Source organism: Taeniopygia guttata, chromosome 17, assembly GCF_048771995.1.
Source record: "Taeniopygia guttata chromosome 17, bTaeGut7.mat, whole genome shotgun sequence".
Taxonomy (NCBI): domain Eukaryota; kingdom Metazoa; phylum Chordata; class Aves; order Passeriformes; family Estrildidae; genus Taeniopygia; species Taeniopygia guttata.
Window position 1 is genome coordinate 5,817,952 of NC_133042.1, and position 12,801 is coordinate 5,830,752.

Below are 12,801 nucleotides of genomic sequence, written 5' to 3' on the forward strand. Positions count from 1 at the left end.
AAACTATGAGCTGTGACTAATGGGCTTGATGTGACTTTTGTGTTTGTTAACTCTTGTAAAATGCTGGTTGAATAAGACGCTAAAAGGAATTATTGGCTGTTAGAAGAATAAAGCAAACACCATGCCAGTAGGCCATCTTTACCTTTCAGTAATAACATATGGCAGGAAATATCCTTGGCTGTGCTTGAGCTCACTTAGAGCAGCTGAGTATGGAAACATAAAAATATGCTTGTGGCCTTACTTCAGGCGTTTTTGCTGAATGAAGACCTTGGTGATTCTCTGGACAGTGTGGAGGCTCTTCTAAAGAAGCATGAAGACTTTGAGAAATCCCTAAGTGCCCAAGAGGAGAAAATCACAGTAAGACACTGACATTAGGTCATCACTAAATGGACAAGAAGTGAAACAAGGGCATTTATTGACTGGGGAGGAGACATTGCTAGAGGGGTAGTAAAGGATCGGGTGTGCTTTGCAGAATGATCTTCTGTTATGTGGGACATATTAGCTCTAGTTAACAGGTACTGGCTCTAAAATGGAAAATAGTGGAAAAGGTATGGGATAGGGCTCAATTTCTGTCTCAGAGCTAGGTAACCTGGTGCTTCCTTCTCATACCAGCATGCAAGTGGATGAATATTTGTCAAAAAACTGCACTCTTCCACATGGAGAAGATGAGGGTACAGAGCAAGGAGTGTAAGGATAGATCTACTAAGGGCTTTCTGCAAGTTTTACTGTGATAAACTTTGGGGAATTGATATGCTAAGCAAATTTGCACAAGCAATTTCTATTACACCACATAAATGGAAACTTGTTTTCCCTCTAGGCATTAGATGAGTTTGCTACTAAGTTGATTCAGAATAACCACTACGCCATGGATGATGTTGCTACACGCAGAGATGCTGTAAGTATCCAAAATACATTTAGACTGTAGGCGTTAAATCTTGTTCTGCTTTATTATTTTACAAGGTTTGACTTCAGTATAGGATAAATCAGTGGAGTTGTCCCAAGAGGGTACAGTGGTGGTTCTTATGAGCTTGAAGAATTTAAAAACCTTTGCCTTTTTTCTTTTTTCAGCTGCTGAGCCGCCGAAATGCCCTTCATGAAAGAGCCATGTACCGCCGTGCTCAGCTGGCGGATTCTTTCCATCTGCAGCAGTTTTTCCGAGATTCTGATGAACTCAAGAGTTGGGTTAATGAAAAGATGAAAACTGCAACTGATGAGGCCTACAAGGTAAACACAAAGATGAATGGTAGAATGCTTTTATGGCAGTACCAGGCTTAAACAATCTAATGATAGAAAACAACATCAGCCAAAATGTTGCTGATAGTCAGTGGTATTAACGGCAACAGGAGGAATTGTGTAATTTCTTCCTAACCCCAAGAGGCATTTTCCCATCATATAGTAATCATGCCATCCAATAGGTTAAGAATTCTGATTTGAGGCATATTTTTGGCCCAGATCCTCTGGTTACACCATGGCATGTCTATGAATGTAGTCCAATTTCAAAAATCCTTCAGAGATCTTTAGGTACTGATTTTGCATTGAAATGTTCTATTTTTTCATCTGTAGGATCCATCGAACTTACAAGGTAAAGTTCAGAAACACCAGGCTTTTGAAGCAGAGCTGTCTGCTAACCAGAGTCGTATTGATGCCCTGGAGAAAGCTGGCCAGAAGCTGATTGATGTCAAGCACTACGCGTCCGATGAGGTGGCAGCTCGCATGAATGAAGTCATCAGCTTGTGGAAGAAACTTCTGGAGGCCACTGAGCTCAAAGGTATGACTTGCTCAGAAGAATATGGGCAAATTTCTAGAGAGCTTAGCTGGGAGAAGACAGAAAATTAGTTAACTTCAGTTTCCACTCGACTTACCTGTCCTGTTTTCCTCTTGCCTGTCTCTCTCAGGTATAAAACTGCGAGAAGCCAATCAGCAGCAGCAGTTTAATCGCAATGTGGAGGACATTGAGCTTTGGCTTTATGAAGTAGAAGGACACTTGGCTTCTGATGATTATGGAAAAGATCTTACTAATGTTCAGAATCTTCAGAAGAAACATGCACTGCTAGAGGCAGATGTTGCTGCCCATCAGGTAAGGGAAATAATTTTTATTCCTGCCTTTTCGGATCTGCTCAGTCAAAAGATGGTATTTTCAGATATGTTCAGTCAGAGACCTTAGTAGGTCTGGTTTTTATAATTCTTTTAGCTTTGGGTTTTACAGTTTGCTTATCAGAAATAATTTTGAACTAAAACATAGCTTGTATGTCTCTAAAATAATATCTTTGTAACTTCAATAGAAATGAGCTTCTCAGTCACTGCCAGCTACCTCACAGAAATTCTGACCTAATGCTGTTGCTGGATCCATTTTAGGATCGGATAGATGGCATTACCATCCAGGCACGCCAGTTCCAGGAGGCTGGGCACTTTGATGCTGACAATATCAAGAAGAAACAAGAAGCTTTAGTGGCTCGTTATGAAGCTCTGAAGGACCCCATGGTAGCTCGCAAGCAGAAACTCGCAGATTCTCTTCGCCTGCAGCAGCTTTTTCGTGACATTGAGGATGAAGAGACCTGGATTAGGGAAAAAGAACCTATTGCAGCTTCAACAAACCGAGGTTGGTCCATCTTGGTATCTCTAGGATTCAAATGTCAGAATTGCTCTGTTATAAATTGTATCTTGATAGAAAATTCTCTGAAAATTTCAGAGCTGCTTGGTGTAATTAACACTGCCTAGAGTTACATATTTGCCATTGCCCCTGGGTCTCTGTTATGTTGCTTTTATAATTGCAGTGGTAACAAAGTTTTCATAGTGCTCTGTCCTCATTGTTAGAGTCCTCCCTGTGCAAGTTTGTGTATTGCAGGCTGTGGCTGCCTTAAAATTTTTGTTTCATTTAGTGACTCTGATTTAGCTGCTTAATTATTTTGTATCTTTCAGGCAAGGACTTAATTGGTGTCCAGAATCTGTTAAAGAAGCACCAGGCTTTGCAGGCAGAAATTGCAGGCCATGAGCCTCGCATTAAAGCAGTCACACAGAAGGGAAATGCTATGGTGGAAGAAGGTATGTCTCAATATTTTTAAACTCTGTCACTCTTTTATTCTCTGGCCCAGCACAGTTAAAAATTACTGTCCGATTTTATCCTGATAATAGGCAGGTACTTGCTAGCACTCAAAATAAAAATAGGTTCCTAGATGGGAACCTGTCCTAATTTTGACAGATCTCTGTCTACTCTTGATGAACACTTATTTAGCAATTTTGTGCCTATTGTATTTAGTCTCTATAAGTCTGTTAAAGGGCTCTATCTGAGGTACATAATCGTGATGTGAGAGAAAATTCTCTACAAAGACAGTAATTCTTGCGTTTAAATAAATAGTCATCTTTACTTCTGACTGGGTGTTTCTAACATTAAAAATTAAAAAAAAAAATCCTGCGAGTCTGAAATAATATTTGTCTGCTGCCAGAACTCTGGAAAGAGATGACCTTTTCCGTTTCATCATTGAGAAATGTTATTATGTGTCTCATTTTATTCCTATTGGTTAAGATATGCTAGTACAGCTTGATTGACAGGGTCAGTGTTTTCCAGTCTGAGGCAAAAGGACCAGCTGAGTTATGTTTTTATAATTGTAGGCTAAATAAGCTTTAAATTGGTCTAATTTTTTTACTTTGAAGAATAAAAAGTAGTCTTTTAATGTCTATTGCTTTTGTCTGCTAAGTCCTTCAGTTCCTGCACCTTCTGTTCCATAGGACACTTTGCAGCTGAGGATGTGAAAATTAAACTGAACGAGCTAAACCAGAAGTGGGACTCTCTGAAAGCCAAAGCATCTCAGCGTCGACAGGACCTGGAGGATTCCCTGCAGGCTCAGCAGTACTTTGCTGATGCTAATGAGGCTGAATCCTGGATGAGGGAAAAGGAGCCCATTGTAGGCAGTACAGACTATGGGAAAGATGAAGACTCTGCTGAGGTATTTGAGTTTCTTGTTTAAATCAATTTTGCATAAGTACAGTGATATCAGTATATTAAACCAACTGTGAGGAAGCTTTACCTCTCTATTCACTCTTTTACAGGGTTTTGGTTTTTTAAGTATAATGAAAATAATATCAGCAAATTCCTCCTGGGATAAGCATTTCAGTATGAGTTTGGTTTTCAGCAGTTCATTAATCTGGAAGTAATTTTTTTTGTCTGGATTTGTTTTATTGATATCATTCTGTAGTCAAACATCACATCCCAGGCAGTGCTGACTGATGTTTTATCAACATGAAGTGCAGTTTAAAGGCACACTTTAAATTTACCCATATCACTCTGGAAACAGTTATTTCTGGTCAGAACAAAAGAATGTTGCTGAGATAAGGTAGAGGCAAAGCAGCAGAAGCATTAGGCCCGCTATCTAGCCTGTGAATAAATAGAAGTGATTATTCCAATGAGAGTCACAAGGCTGGCAGCTCTGAAAAACCACATTCCCTTTGTATGGAGTCAAAGTATATATTTTAAGCAGAGGCATATTTGTAAAATGGCAAGGTGTGCATGTTATTATCATCCACTTTCAGGCTCTTCTGAAGAAACATGAAGCTTTGATGTCAGATCTCTCCGCTTATGGCAGCAGCATCCAGGCATTGAGGGAACAGGCCCAGTCATGCAGGGTAAGGAAAGATGCTAATCACGTACCTAAAATTCATGGGTCAGCAAAAGGTAAAAACAAAGCTCAATAACAGTTGTTGGTTTTGAGAGGTTATTGCAGACTGTGCTTGATTTTCTCAAAATATTAGCAGTCTGTTTTTATAATCATAAGACAGGTGTATTGTTTTGAAGTAAAACAATTTAATGTGGTGGTTTTCAGGGTTTGAGCCCAGACAGCACCTAAACTGACTGTACAGTAGCTTTTACTAAGGCTGAAGTCTATTCTAGGACAACAACATTGATTATAATAAACATGTAACAGCTCATTTTCTCTTGTGCTTTTTTTTTTTTTTTTTTTTTAGCAACAAGTTGCTCCCACAGATGATGAAACTGGAAAAGAGCTTGTTTTGGCACTCTATGATTACCAGGAGAAGAGTCCCCGGGAGGTGACAATGAAGAAGGGAGATATCCTCACCTTACTCAACAGCACCAACAAGGTGGGTTCTGGCTTCCTGCTTTGCTGCCCTGCTTAGCTCCCTCAGTGCTGTGTGTTTTGTTTGGTTTTGGCACATTAGCCCATGCCCCTATTTAGCACTTCAGCTGAAGCTCTTCATTTCCATCATTCCTCTACAGCTGCCAACTTTTCCAAGACAGGGCACATGTCTGTGAGAACTTTAATTCCCTGATATGGAGGAATTTTTGGCTGAACACAAGGGAGACATAGGAGTAAGATCTCCATCTTCAAAAGACTGTTTGAAATGATCTCCGTAGCGAGAGCATCACTGGTTTCCTTGTGTTAATAGAGGTCTCTGATCTGCAGCATTCAGTTGCCCAGCATTCTTTGTTTGATGATGTTCTCACAGGGGTTGCTTTATGGTTTTTTGCTTCCAGGACTGGTGGAAGGTGGAAGTCAATGACCGTCAGGGATTTGTACCTGCTGCCTATGTGAAGAAACTGGATCCTGCCCAATCTGCATCCCGAGAGAACCTCCTGGAGGAGCAGGGCAGCATTGCACTGCGACAGGAGCAGATTGACAACCAGTAAGATCTAACTGATGAGATATGACACTGCCAGCATTAGCTGGCTTGGCCTTTGCTTCACAGATTGTCACCAGCTTTGGTTAATGCTTCTTACACTAGGGAGTAATTAATTGGAGCAAAACAAGGGCCTCCTTTGCCAGAGGCACCAGATTTAGTTGTTTTATTCCTTCTCTAGATTGCTTTTCCCATTTTTAACCGTTAAACTCATGACACTAGAGCTCAACTTACTGTCTGACTTGAGCATTTTATGTGTTCCTTTTGTTCTTGTACCTAACTATTTAAACTTGTTTGTGAGTTATATATGTCCTAAGCAACTCTTGTATATGTAGTTGTCACTTCTTAATGTGTGATCTGTTTTGAAAAGCTTTCTTAAATTTGGTTCCAGTACAGTGCTCTCCCTATACAGGGCACCTCTGGAGGTCCCTCCTTATAAGCTGGGGCTACTTTGCTGCTAGCTCATCACTTTTTTTTCTGAAATGTGGTGCCAATATTTGTTGCCATTATAGGAGCTAAAATGTGTCCCTCCCCACCCCCCCCCTTTTTTTTTTTTTTCAATTTTTATCATCTTTTTTAAAAGAGCAGCATATCGTTGCAAACAGAAAACTGCAAGGCTGCTTGGTAATGACCTTCTTAAAGCACATGGTGGCTGGAGATTAATTCAAGCAAGGGCTGTGGGTGATAGCTGTGAGTGCTAGTCCATCTTATCAAGACACTTGAAAGCTGAAGCTGAAAGTTTTCTGTATACTCCCATCTGTTTGTGCAGCTATGCTGTTGTTCTGTGTTAGAATTTCCTCCCACTCAGCTGGGTTGAGTCATCAGTTATTACAGTGCCATGCAATAATTACTAGCCTTAGCTCTAGAAGTAAAAAATTAAAATAAAATTACACAAAAAAACCCCACCAACTCGTAACAAAACCCCTTTTTTACCAGCATGAAGAAAAAATTCTGGAAAATTGTGGCACATCGGTCAGGATTTTAATAATTCCCTCCATGGGTTTGCATATGGCTTTTATTACTAGAACAGGGTGCCTTATTTTAAAGCCAGGGAGAGGGGACCACCTTTTAGTTTCTAAAGCCATGGCACAATAATGAGGAAACGGGGAGACCTTATAGAGAGAGCTCAACTGTACTGCTGAGGTTTCCTTACATGAATTCTACTCCTGGTCTGATTTGCTTTGCTTCTGAACAACACCTAATTTTCTCCATTTAAATGTGAACTCTTACCCATCTCCTACCACAGCCCAGCCATGGATGGAGCTGCTGCTTTCATTATTTTTGTTAATCTGACTAATTTTTCGCATGCATTTGCTGTGCTCCCTGTCTGTGCAGGACTCTCATTACTAAGGAGGTCGGCAGTGTATCTCTGCGTATGAAACAGGTCGAAGAACTGTGAGTAGGATTAGCCCTTTCCTAAACCATGCCGTCTCCACACTGTCACTATTCATCCTCCCTTTGTTTCTTTCTCTGGGAACGCTGCTCCAAAGAGACATGAAGGAGGCCATTTCTGCAATGAGGATTAGTTTAGATGAATGTGGTGGTCTGTGTTTCCTCTGTTCCTCACAACCAGCTGCTTATCTTGCTGGGCACCTCTGTGCTGCTGGATTGGTTCATGTTTATTCCATCACACTGGTTTTGCTTACCAAAGAGGCTTTAAGGCTATCTGGACTGTGTTCCTTAAAAAGCATCTCCTACATTTTTTGAGGTGCAGATAGAAATATTAGCTTGTTTATATAAATATATATAAAATACATCTACCAAGTATTGCATCACATCTGAATGTCTCAAGAGTTTGGGAAGGGTGGGGCTGTCATGGTTTATCATATAAAGTAACATTCATGCTGGATGCTCAAAAAACATTATTTATATGGGGTGATTATTCCTTAATTTTAACATTAGCTAGATTTTGAAACCTGTGTTCATGTCTCCTGGAAAAGATATCAAGTTTGCATTATACTGGTGGAAGTTGCTGGGAAATCCAAAGCCACAGTGTTCATTGGCTGTGCCTGGCTTTTCATAGTAAATGTATTCCTTGAAAATTAAAAGTGAAACCTTTATGTAAATCTCTCAAGTGTTGCAAAGCAACTCTGAAGTTAGGTTTGCTTCTGAAAGAGTTTTGCCCCAGATCCTCTATGAGCTGTACAGGTATTTAATACCTAATGTTGTTTGCTGAGGCAAACAGCTGCTATTAGGGCAGGCTTCAAAACAGTGCTCAAGTCAGGGTAGAAAGTTTCTATTCAAACCTAATACAAAAGATTCTTAGTTCCTTTCTGCCCACTCTTAAACTACAGGAAACAGGAAGACACAAAGTCTCTGCTTCCATAGAAGGAGAGCTGATTTATCACTTTGGTATATAGATATTACAGCCCAGGATGCTGAGGATTTTTTTTCAGGAGACTTTGTCATGTCTGAGCTGTTGGTTAGGAAAATGCTGCAGGATTGAGCTCCTCAAGATGGGAGGTTGTAACTGCTCAGTATGTGCCCTTGTGTTTTAGGGTGGGAAATGAAAATATCCCCATCTGAAGTACCTCAGCAGTGTCTGGTATTATTTGATTTAATAACATCAGAAGGAATGTGCTTAATAATGAGAATCTGTTGCTGCTGTTGATCACTGTGGTAGACCCACATCCAAACTGATTCAGGACATAAAAAACCCTTCCAGATGCAGCTAAAATGTCTCATCTTCTAGAAGACATAAAGTAAGAATGAGCATTAAGTGTGGTTTTTCTGAATGCAGGTTTTTAAAAAACAGGCATTATGCATTGCCAGAGAGAGTTGTAATTCAGTATCAGTGACTGCAAAACTGCTCTTGGCTTTTTTCAGCAAGAGCTTGGGAAAGGTCTTGTAGGATCATCTGTGTCTAGTTGTTTACAAGATGGTTTTAAATAACTGGCTGGTCTTAAAAGGTTTGTTTGCCTGTGCAGACCAATTTAAATATGATTGAGGTTTCACTTTGTGTCTGTTCTAAAGTAAAGGAGGAGTAATATCACTGATGTTGAGAATTGCACAGATACAAAAAGTGTACATGAAACGAGTTTCATGGATTTCCCAGTTGAATATAGGCGTGTTATTAAAGATTCACACCTTGCTTAAACATTCAGCAGATTTTGCACTGGAGAATGGCTAGTGAAGAGGTTTATGTCCTAAAGCTGGGAGGCTGGTGGATTTTCATAACCTCATGGCAAACTTGATGTACTCTAGGAAAATGCCTCTTGGCAAGTAAGAGCCTATGGAGTTATTCCTGCCCTGCAGTGGTAATGTAGTTGAAGAACCTACTCCAGTCTAGGCTGTGATTTGGGTTTACATCTGCCCAGTGAGGTGTTGCATGTGGGAGTTCCCATTTTGGTGTGCAATCCATGTGGAGGAGAGACATGGACAAGTCTTCATTCCCAACTGCACGTGGCTAGCTCATCCTGTACTGGAACAGGGCATAAGTACACGGATTCCCCATTTTTGGGGACCCCAGTACTTGGGAAATTCCTGTGATTTTACTCAGTTCCATCTGATTGTTCCTTGCTTTCCTTTCCTGCTTGTCCTAGGTATCACTCTCTCCTGGAGCTGGGAGAAAAACGCAAAGGCATGTTGGAAAAAAGCTGCAAGAAGTTCATGCTTTTCCGTGAAGCCAATGAGCTCCAGCAGTGGATCAATGAGAAGGAAGCAGCACTCACCAGTGAGGAAGTGGGTGCTGATCTGGAGCAGGTGGAGGTTCTCCAGAAGAAATTTGATGATTTTCAGAAGGTATGTTGTGGTGCTGTATAATGTGCATGTTAATTTTGGCCTTTCCCTTCAGGCTTTCTGATCATGTATCCATGACAAGAATTCATAGCTGAGTAGGAAACATGGCTTTGATTGGATATAAAAGATCCATAGAAGGTATATGTGAATTTTTTATTTCATTTTGTGAGGATAGAGAATCCCACTTTCAAGTGTCTTCAGTTTGATTACATTCCCCAGGTTGTTCCATGCTTCCCAGGTCCCAGAGAGCTGAAACTCTTTCATTACTTTGCAGTAGAGTCTGCTAAGCTTTGGAGGAATTTCACTTTGTGTAAAGCATAATCTTCAGGCTATTCCTATTGAAAGGAAAGATGCATTTGGTTTCCATCTGTAGAGTAATTTCCTTGAGATATGGGGAAAAAAATCTGGGAGCTGGGATTCCCTGGCACAGGCTGTCTGGGAACTCAGGGTCACTGTGCTCAATTCCTGTTGTTCACACCCTGGGCACTTCAGGTGAGCCACCTTGTTCCATGTGTTCTGCTTGGGTGAGTGTTAATGCTGGGATATTTCCCTGTTCTGTGTAGGATCTCAAAGCCAACGAGTCACGCCTGAAGGATATAAACAAGGTTGCCAAGGACCTGGAGTCAGAAGGGCTGATGGCAGATGAAGTACAAGCAGTACAGCAACAGGTGCTCTTTTTCTCTGCCTTAATCTCATTTAAGAAGCAAAATATTTTCCTCCTTTCTTTTGTCTGTTCTTGCCTGGCATTGCAAGATTCAGGCTGTTTTCTAGTGTGGCCATCCCAGGAAGATCTTTAGAGTTATATTTTGTAATAATGCTAGAGCAAATTGCAGCACCATCTAGAGCTTTTTCCTTTCTTTTTTTTAGGAATGGGAAGGCTTAACAATAATACTAAAAGTCATGGAGAATCCATGCATTAACTTTGCTTCATATAAATTTGAAATTTAGCCTTCATTTATTTTGCAGGAAAATGTGTGAGGAATGCTAGGGGAAGAAGAAATATACAATAGAGCACAATTCAGAGTGCAGGGAGTTTGTGGTTTTCTGTTTTGGTTTGGGTTTTTTAGCTTTTTTTTGCCAGCTTTTTACATACTTGTGCTATACATAATTTTATCCTGTGCCAACTAAGTATGAGGCATGTTGGGAAAACATTCTGTTAGAAAACAATAAATTGTTTGTCCTCTCTCCTTTGCAGGAAGTCTATGGAATGCCCAGGGTAAGTGTTAATTTCTGAGGTGGATGGAGTGGCAGTTGTAACAGGTTTGGGAGAAGTTCAGCCATAATTGTAGTTCATTTCCATGATGGAACTCACTAATGGCTTTGAATGGACATTCAAAGATTATCTTATCTATGATCCCTTTATTTCCTGAGTGTCTTGCCCCACATCACAGACCTAAGCAAGCAGTATAACTCAAACTGATACAAATACTTGCATGAAAAAATGTACATACTCTGTTAAGGATTGAACATAGAGATATTTTCAAGATTTTTTTGCTGTATTCTGATAGTTTTAGATTCTGCTTCATATTTAAAGCTGTTTCTTCATGTTTTCAAACAGGATGAAACTGATTCTAAGACAGCCTCTCCTTGGAAGGTAGGTGTCATTGCTTACTAGCACACAAAAAGAAAATAAAACAAAAATTACAGTATATTATCTTTTTTAGACCATTTGCTTCTCCTGTGCTGTAGAAATTCCCAACAGCCTGGTTTTTACCTCTCTGCTACAAAACTCTGTTTAGTTTTGAGTTTGTATTATATGAGGGTGAGTCCAGTTTCTGGGCAGTAGATGTTGAATAATCCCTTGTTCACTCTGCATGAGTTCTTTGCTTTCTGCTTGCTACAACAAAAATGTTTTTATTCCTCAAAGTCAAAACCATTTATGTCAATACTCCTTTAGTAAGGAATATGCTGTATTCCATTAGTCATGTCCATCTCATTTACTACAATAGTTAGAAGAAGCCTTTCTCCATTCATTAGAGGCTTACAACGGAAGAGCTGTCACCTTCTAAAGCAAAAAAAATCTTAAATATTTTTTAAACTATCCAACATGATGTTTTCCCTAGCATTTCATTCCTGTGTTTTATGTCTTGCATCCACCCTGTTAGACTTAAAGCTGCTTGTACATATTTGAAGCTGTGTAATGTGGGGAAACCAGGTTAGTGTGTAATATTTTAACAGAAAACACAGCCATGTTGCCAGGAACTACTGACATTTAAAGTATTTTTTTGCAAATTGTAAACATGTACATTGAATTCTAAGAGTCTTATAGTAAATTATCAGACTGATATTTTGGGGGTTTTTAATTAATGTATTGAATGTTGCCTTTAAATTTTCTCCTCTTTCTCCTCATTAAGATTTTTTTGCTTCTGTTACACTAACATGACAGTGCTTACTTGTAAATTCTGACTATTCTTACTCTGAATTACAACCAATTATTCTTAATTGCTTTTGTAATTTACTTACATTGTCTTTATAAGTGGTTTCTGTTTGGTTTTTTAAGGACTTTTCTTTCAGTCTGGTTGTGCTTTTGGTTAGAATTGACTTCAGTGCTATATTTTTTATTTCTGCCTTTTCACACAGTCTGCACGTTTGATGGTACACACTGTGGCAACCTTCAACTCAATCAAGGTAATTCCACAACTTTCTCTGACCTGATTTAGAAGTTGTGCACATATTTTAGCCTCCTTTTCCACAGTCTTTGTCTTTCATTGAACTTTATAAACTCTCTCAAATCAACTTATTGAAAGAAGCATTAGTATATACAGCATTTGCTGCTCAAGTTACATCACTATGTTATGTACATAAAATCATTTGGTTTTACAGCTCAGAGAGAAACCCCTCAAATTATTTTATTTAACTAAGCTATCTGAATTTGTGCATTCTTCTGGAATGAAGCAGAATTTAATAACCTTTACCTGTAGTGAAAGGCCAGTCTTGACTTTTTGCTTCCCTCATCCAGGAGCTGAATGAGCGCTGGAGATCCCTGCAGCAGCTGGCAGAGGAGAGGAGCCAGTTGTTGGGCAGTGCCCACGAGGTCCAGAGATTCCACAGGTCAGGGGTTTGTTTGGTCTTGACTCAAATGCTTTGTCTATCAAGAATTCTAGAATATAGTGGGACTTGTTCTAAACAAATCATATTCAATCCCCAGCTTGTTCAGAGGAGGGTGGACTTTTAATTCTCTTTTTGCCTTTCATTCCTTCAAAACAGAGATGCTGATGAAACCAAAGAATGGATAGAGGAGAAGAATCAAGCATTAAATACAGACAACTATGGGCATGACCTGGCCAGTGTTCAGGCTCTGCAGCGCAAACATGAAGGCTTTGAGAGAGACCTGGCAGCTCTGGGAGACAAGGTGAGATTCTGAGGAAGAAAACCCAGAAGCTTTGTTTTTATCTACCAGAAATGATTGAACTACAGCAGTTCTCTCTGTCT

At 39.8% G+C, this 12,801-nt stretch overlaps 1 protein-coding gene across 16 annotated transcripts in view; it reads left to right on the forward strand.

Moving 5' to 3' along the window:
• SPTAN1 (spectrin alpha, non-erythrocytic 1) overlaps nt 1-12,801 on the forward strand; it is a 45,778-nt gene that overhangs the window by 15,967 nt on the left and 17,010 nt on the right. For 9 of the 16 annotated variants that reach the window (XM_030286496.4, XM_072936622.1, XM_072936617.1 and 6 more), the window contains exons 12-30: nt 247-357; nt 818-895; nt 1,069-1,224; nt 1,564-1,768; nt 1,896-2,077; nt 2,356-2,599; nt 2,920-3,042; nt 3,727-3,944; nt 4,528-4,620; nt 4,960-5,094; nt 5,489-5,637; nt 6,967-7,026; nt 9,174-9,372; nt 9,933-10,037; nt 10,565-10,585; nt 10,928-10,963; nt 11,950-11,997; nt 12,329-12,420; nt 12,577-12,721. In XM_030286496.4, the coding sequence (XP_030142356.4) occupies nt 247-357; nt 818-895; nt 1,069-1,224; nt 1,564-1,768; nt 1,896-2,077; nt 2,356-2,599; nt 2,920-3,042; nt 3,727-3,944; nt 4,528-4,620; nt 4,960-5,094; nt 5,489-5,637; nt 6,967-7,026; nt 9,174-9,372; nt 9,933-10,037; nt 10,565-10,585; nt 10,928-10,963; nt 11,950-11,997; nt 12,329-12,420; nt 12,577-12,721 (2,400 nt within the window). The remainder of the gene's footprint in view (nt 1-246; nt 358-817; nt 896-1,068; nt 1,225-1,563; nt 1,769-1,895; nt 2,078-2,355; nt 2,600-2,919; nt 3,043-3,726; nt 3,945-4,527; nt 4,621-4,959; nt 5,095-5,488; nt 5,638-6,966; nt 7,027-9,173; nt 9,373-9,932; nt 10,038-10,564; nt 10,586-10,927; nt 10,964-11,949; nt 11,998-12,328; nt 12,421-12,576; nt 12,722-12,801) is intronic. The other 7 variants (XM_072936619.1, XM_041719680.2, XM_072936620.1 and 4 more) reach the window with 1 other exon arrangement.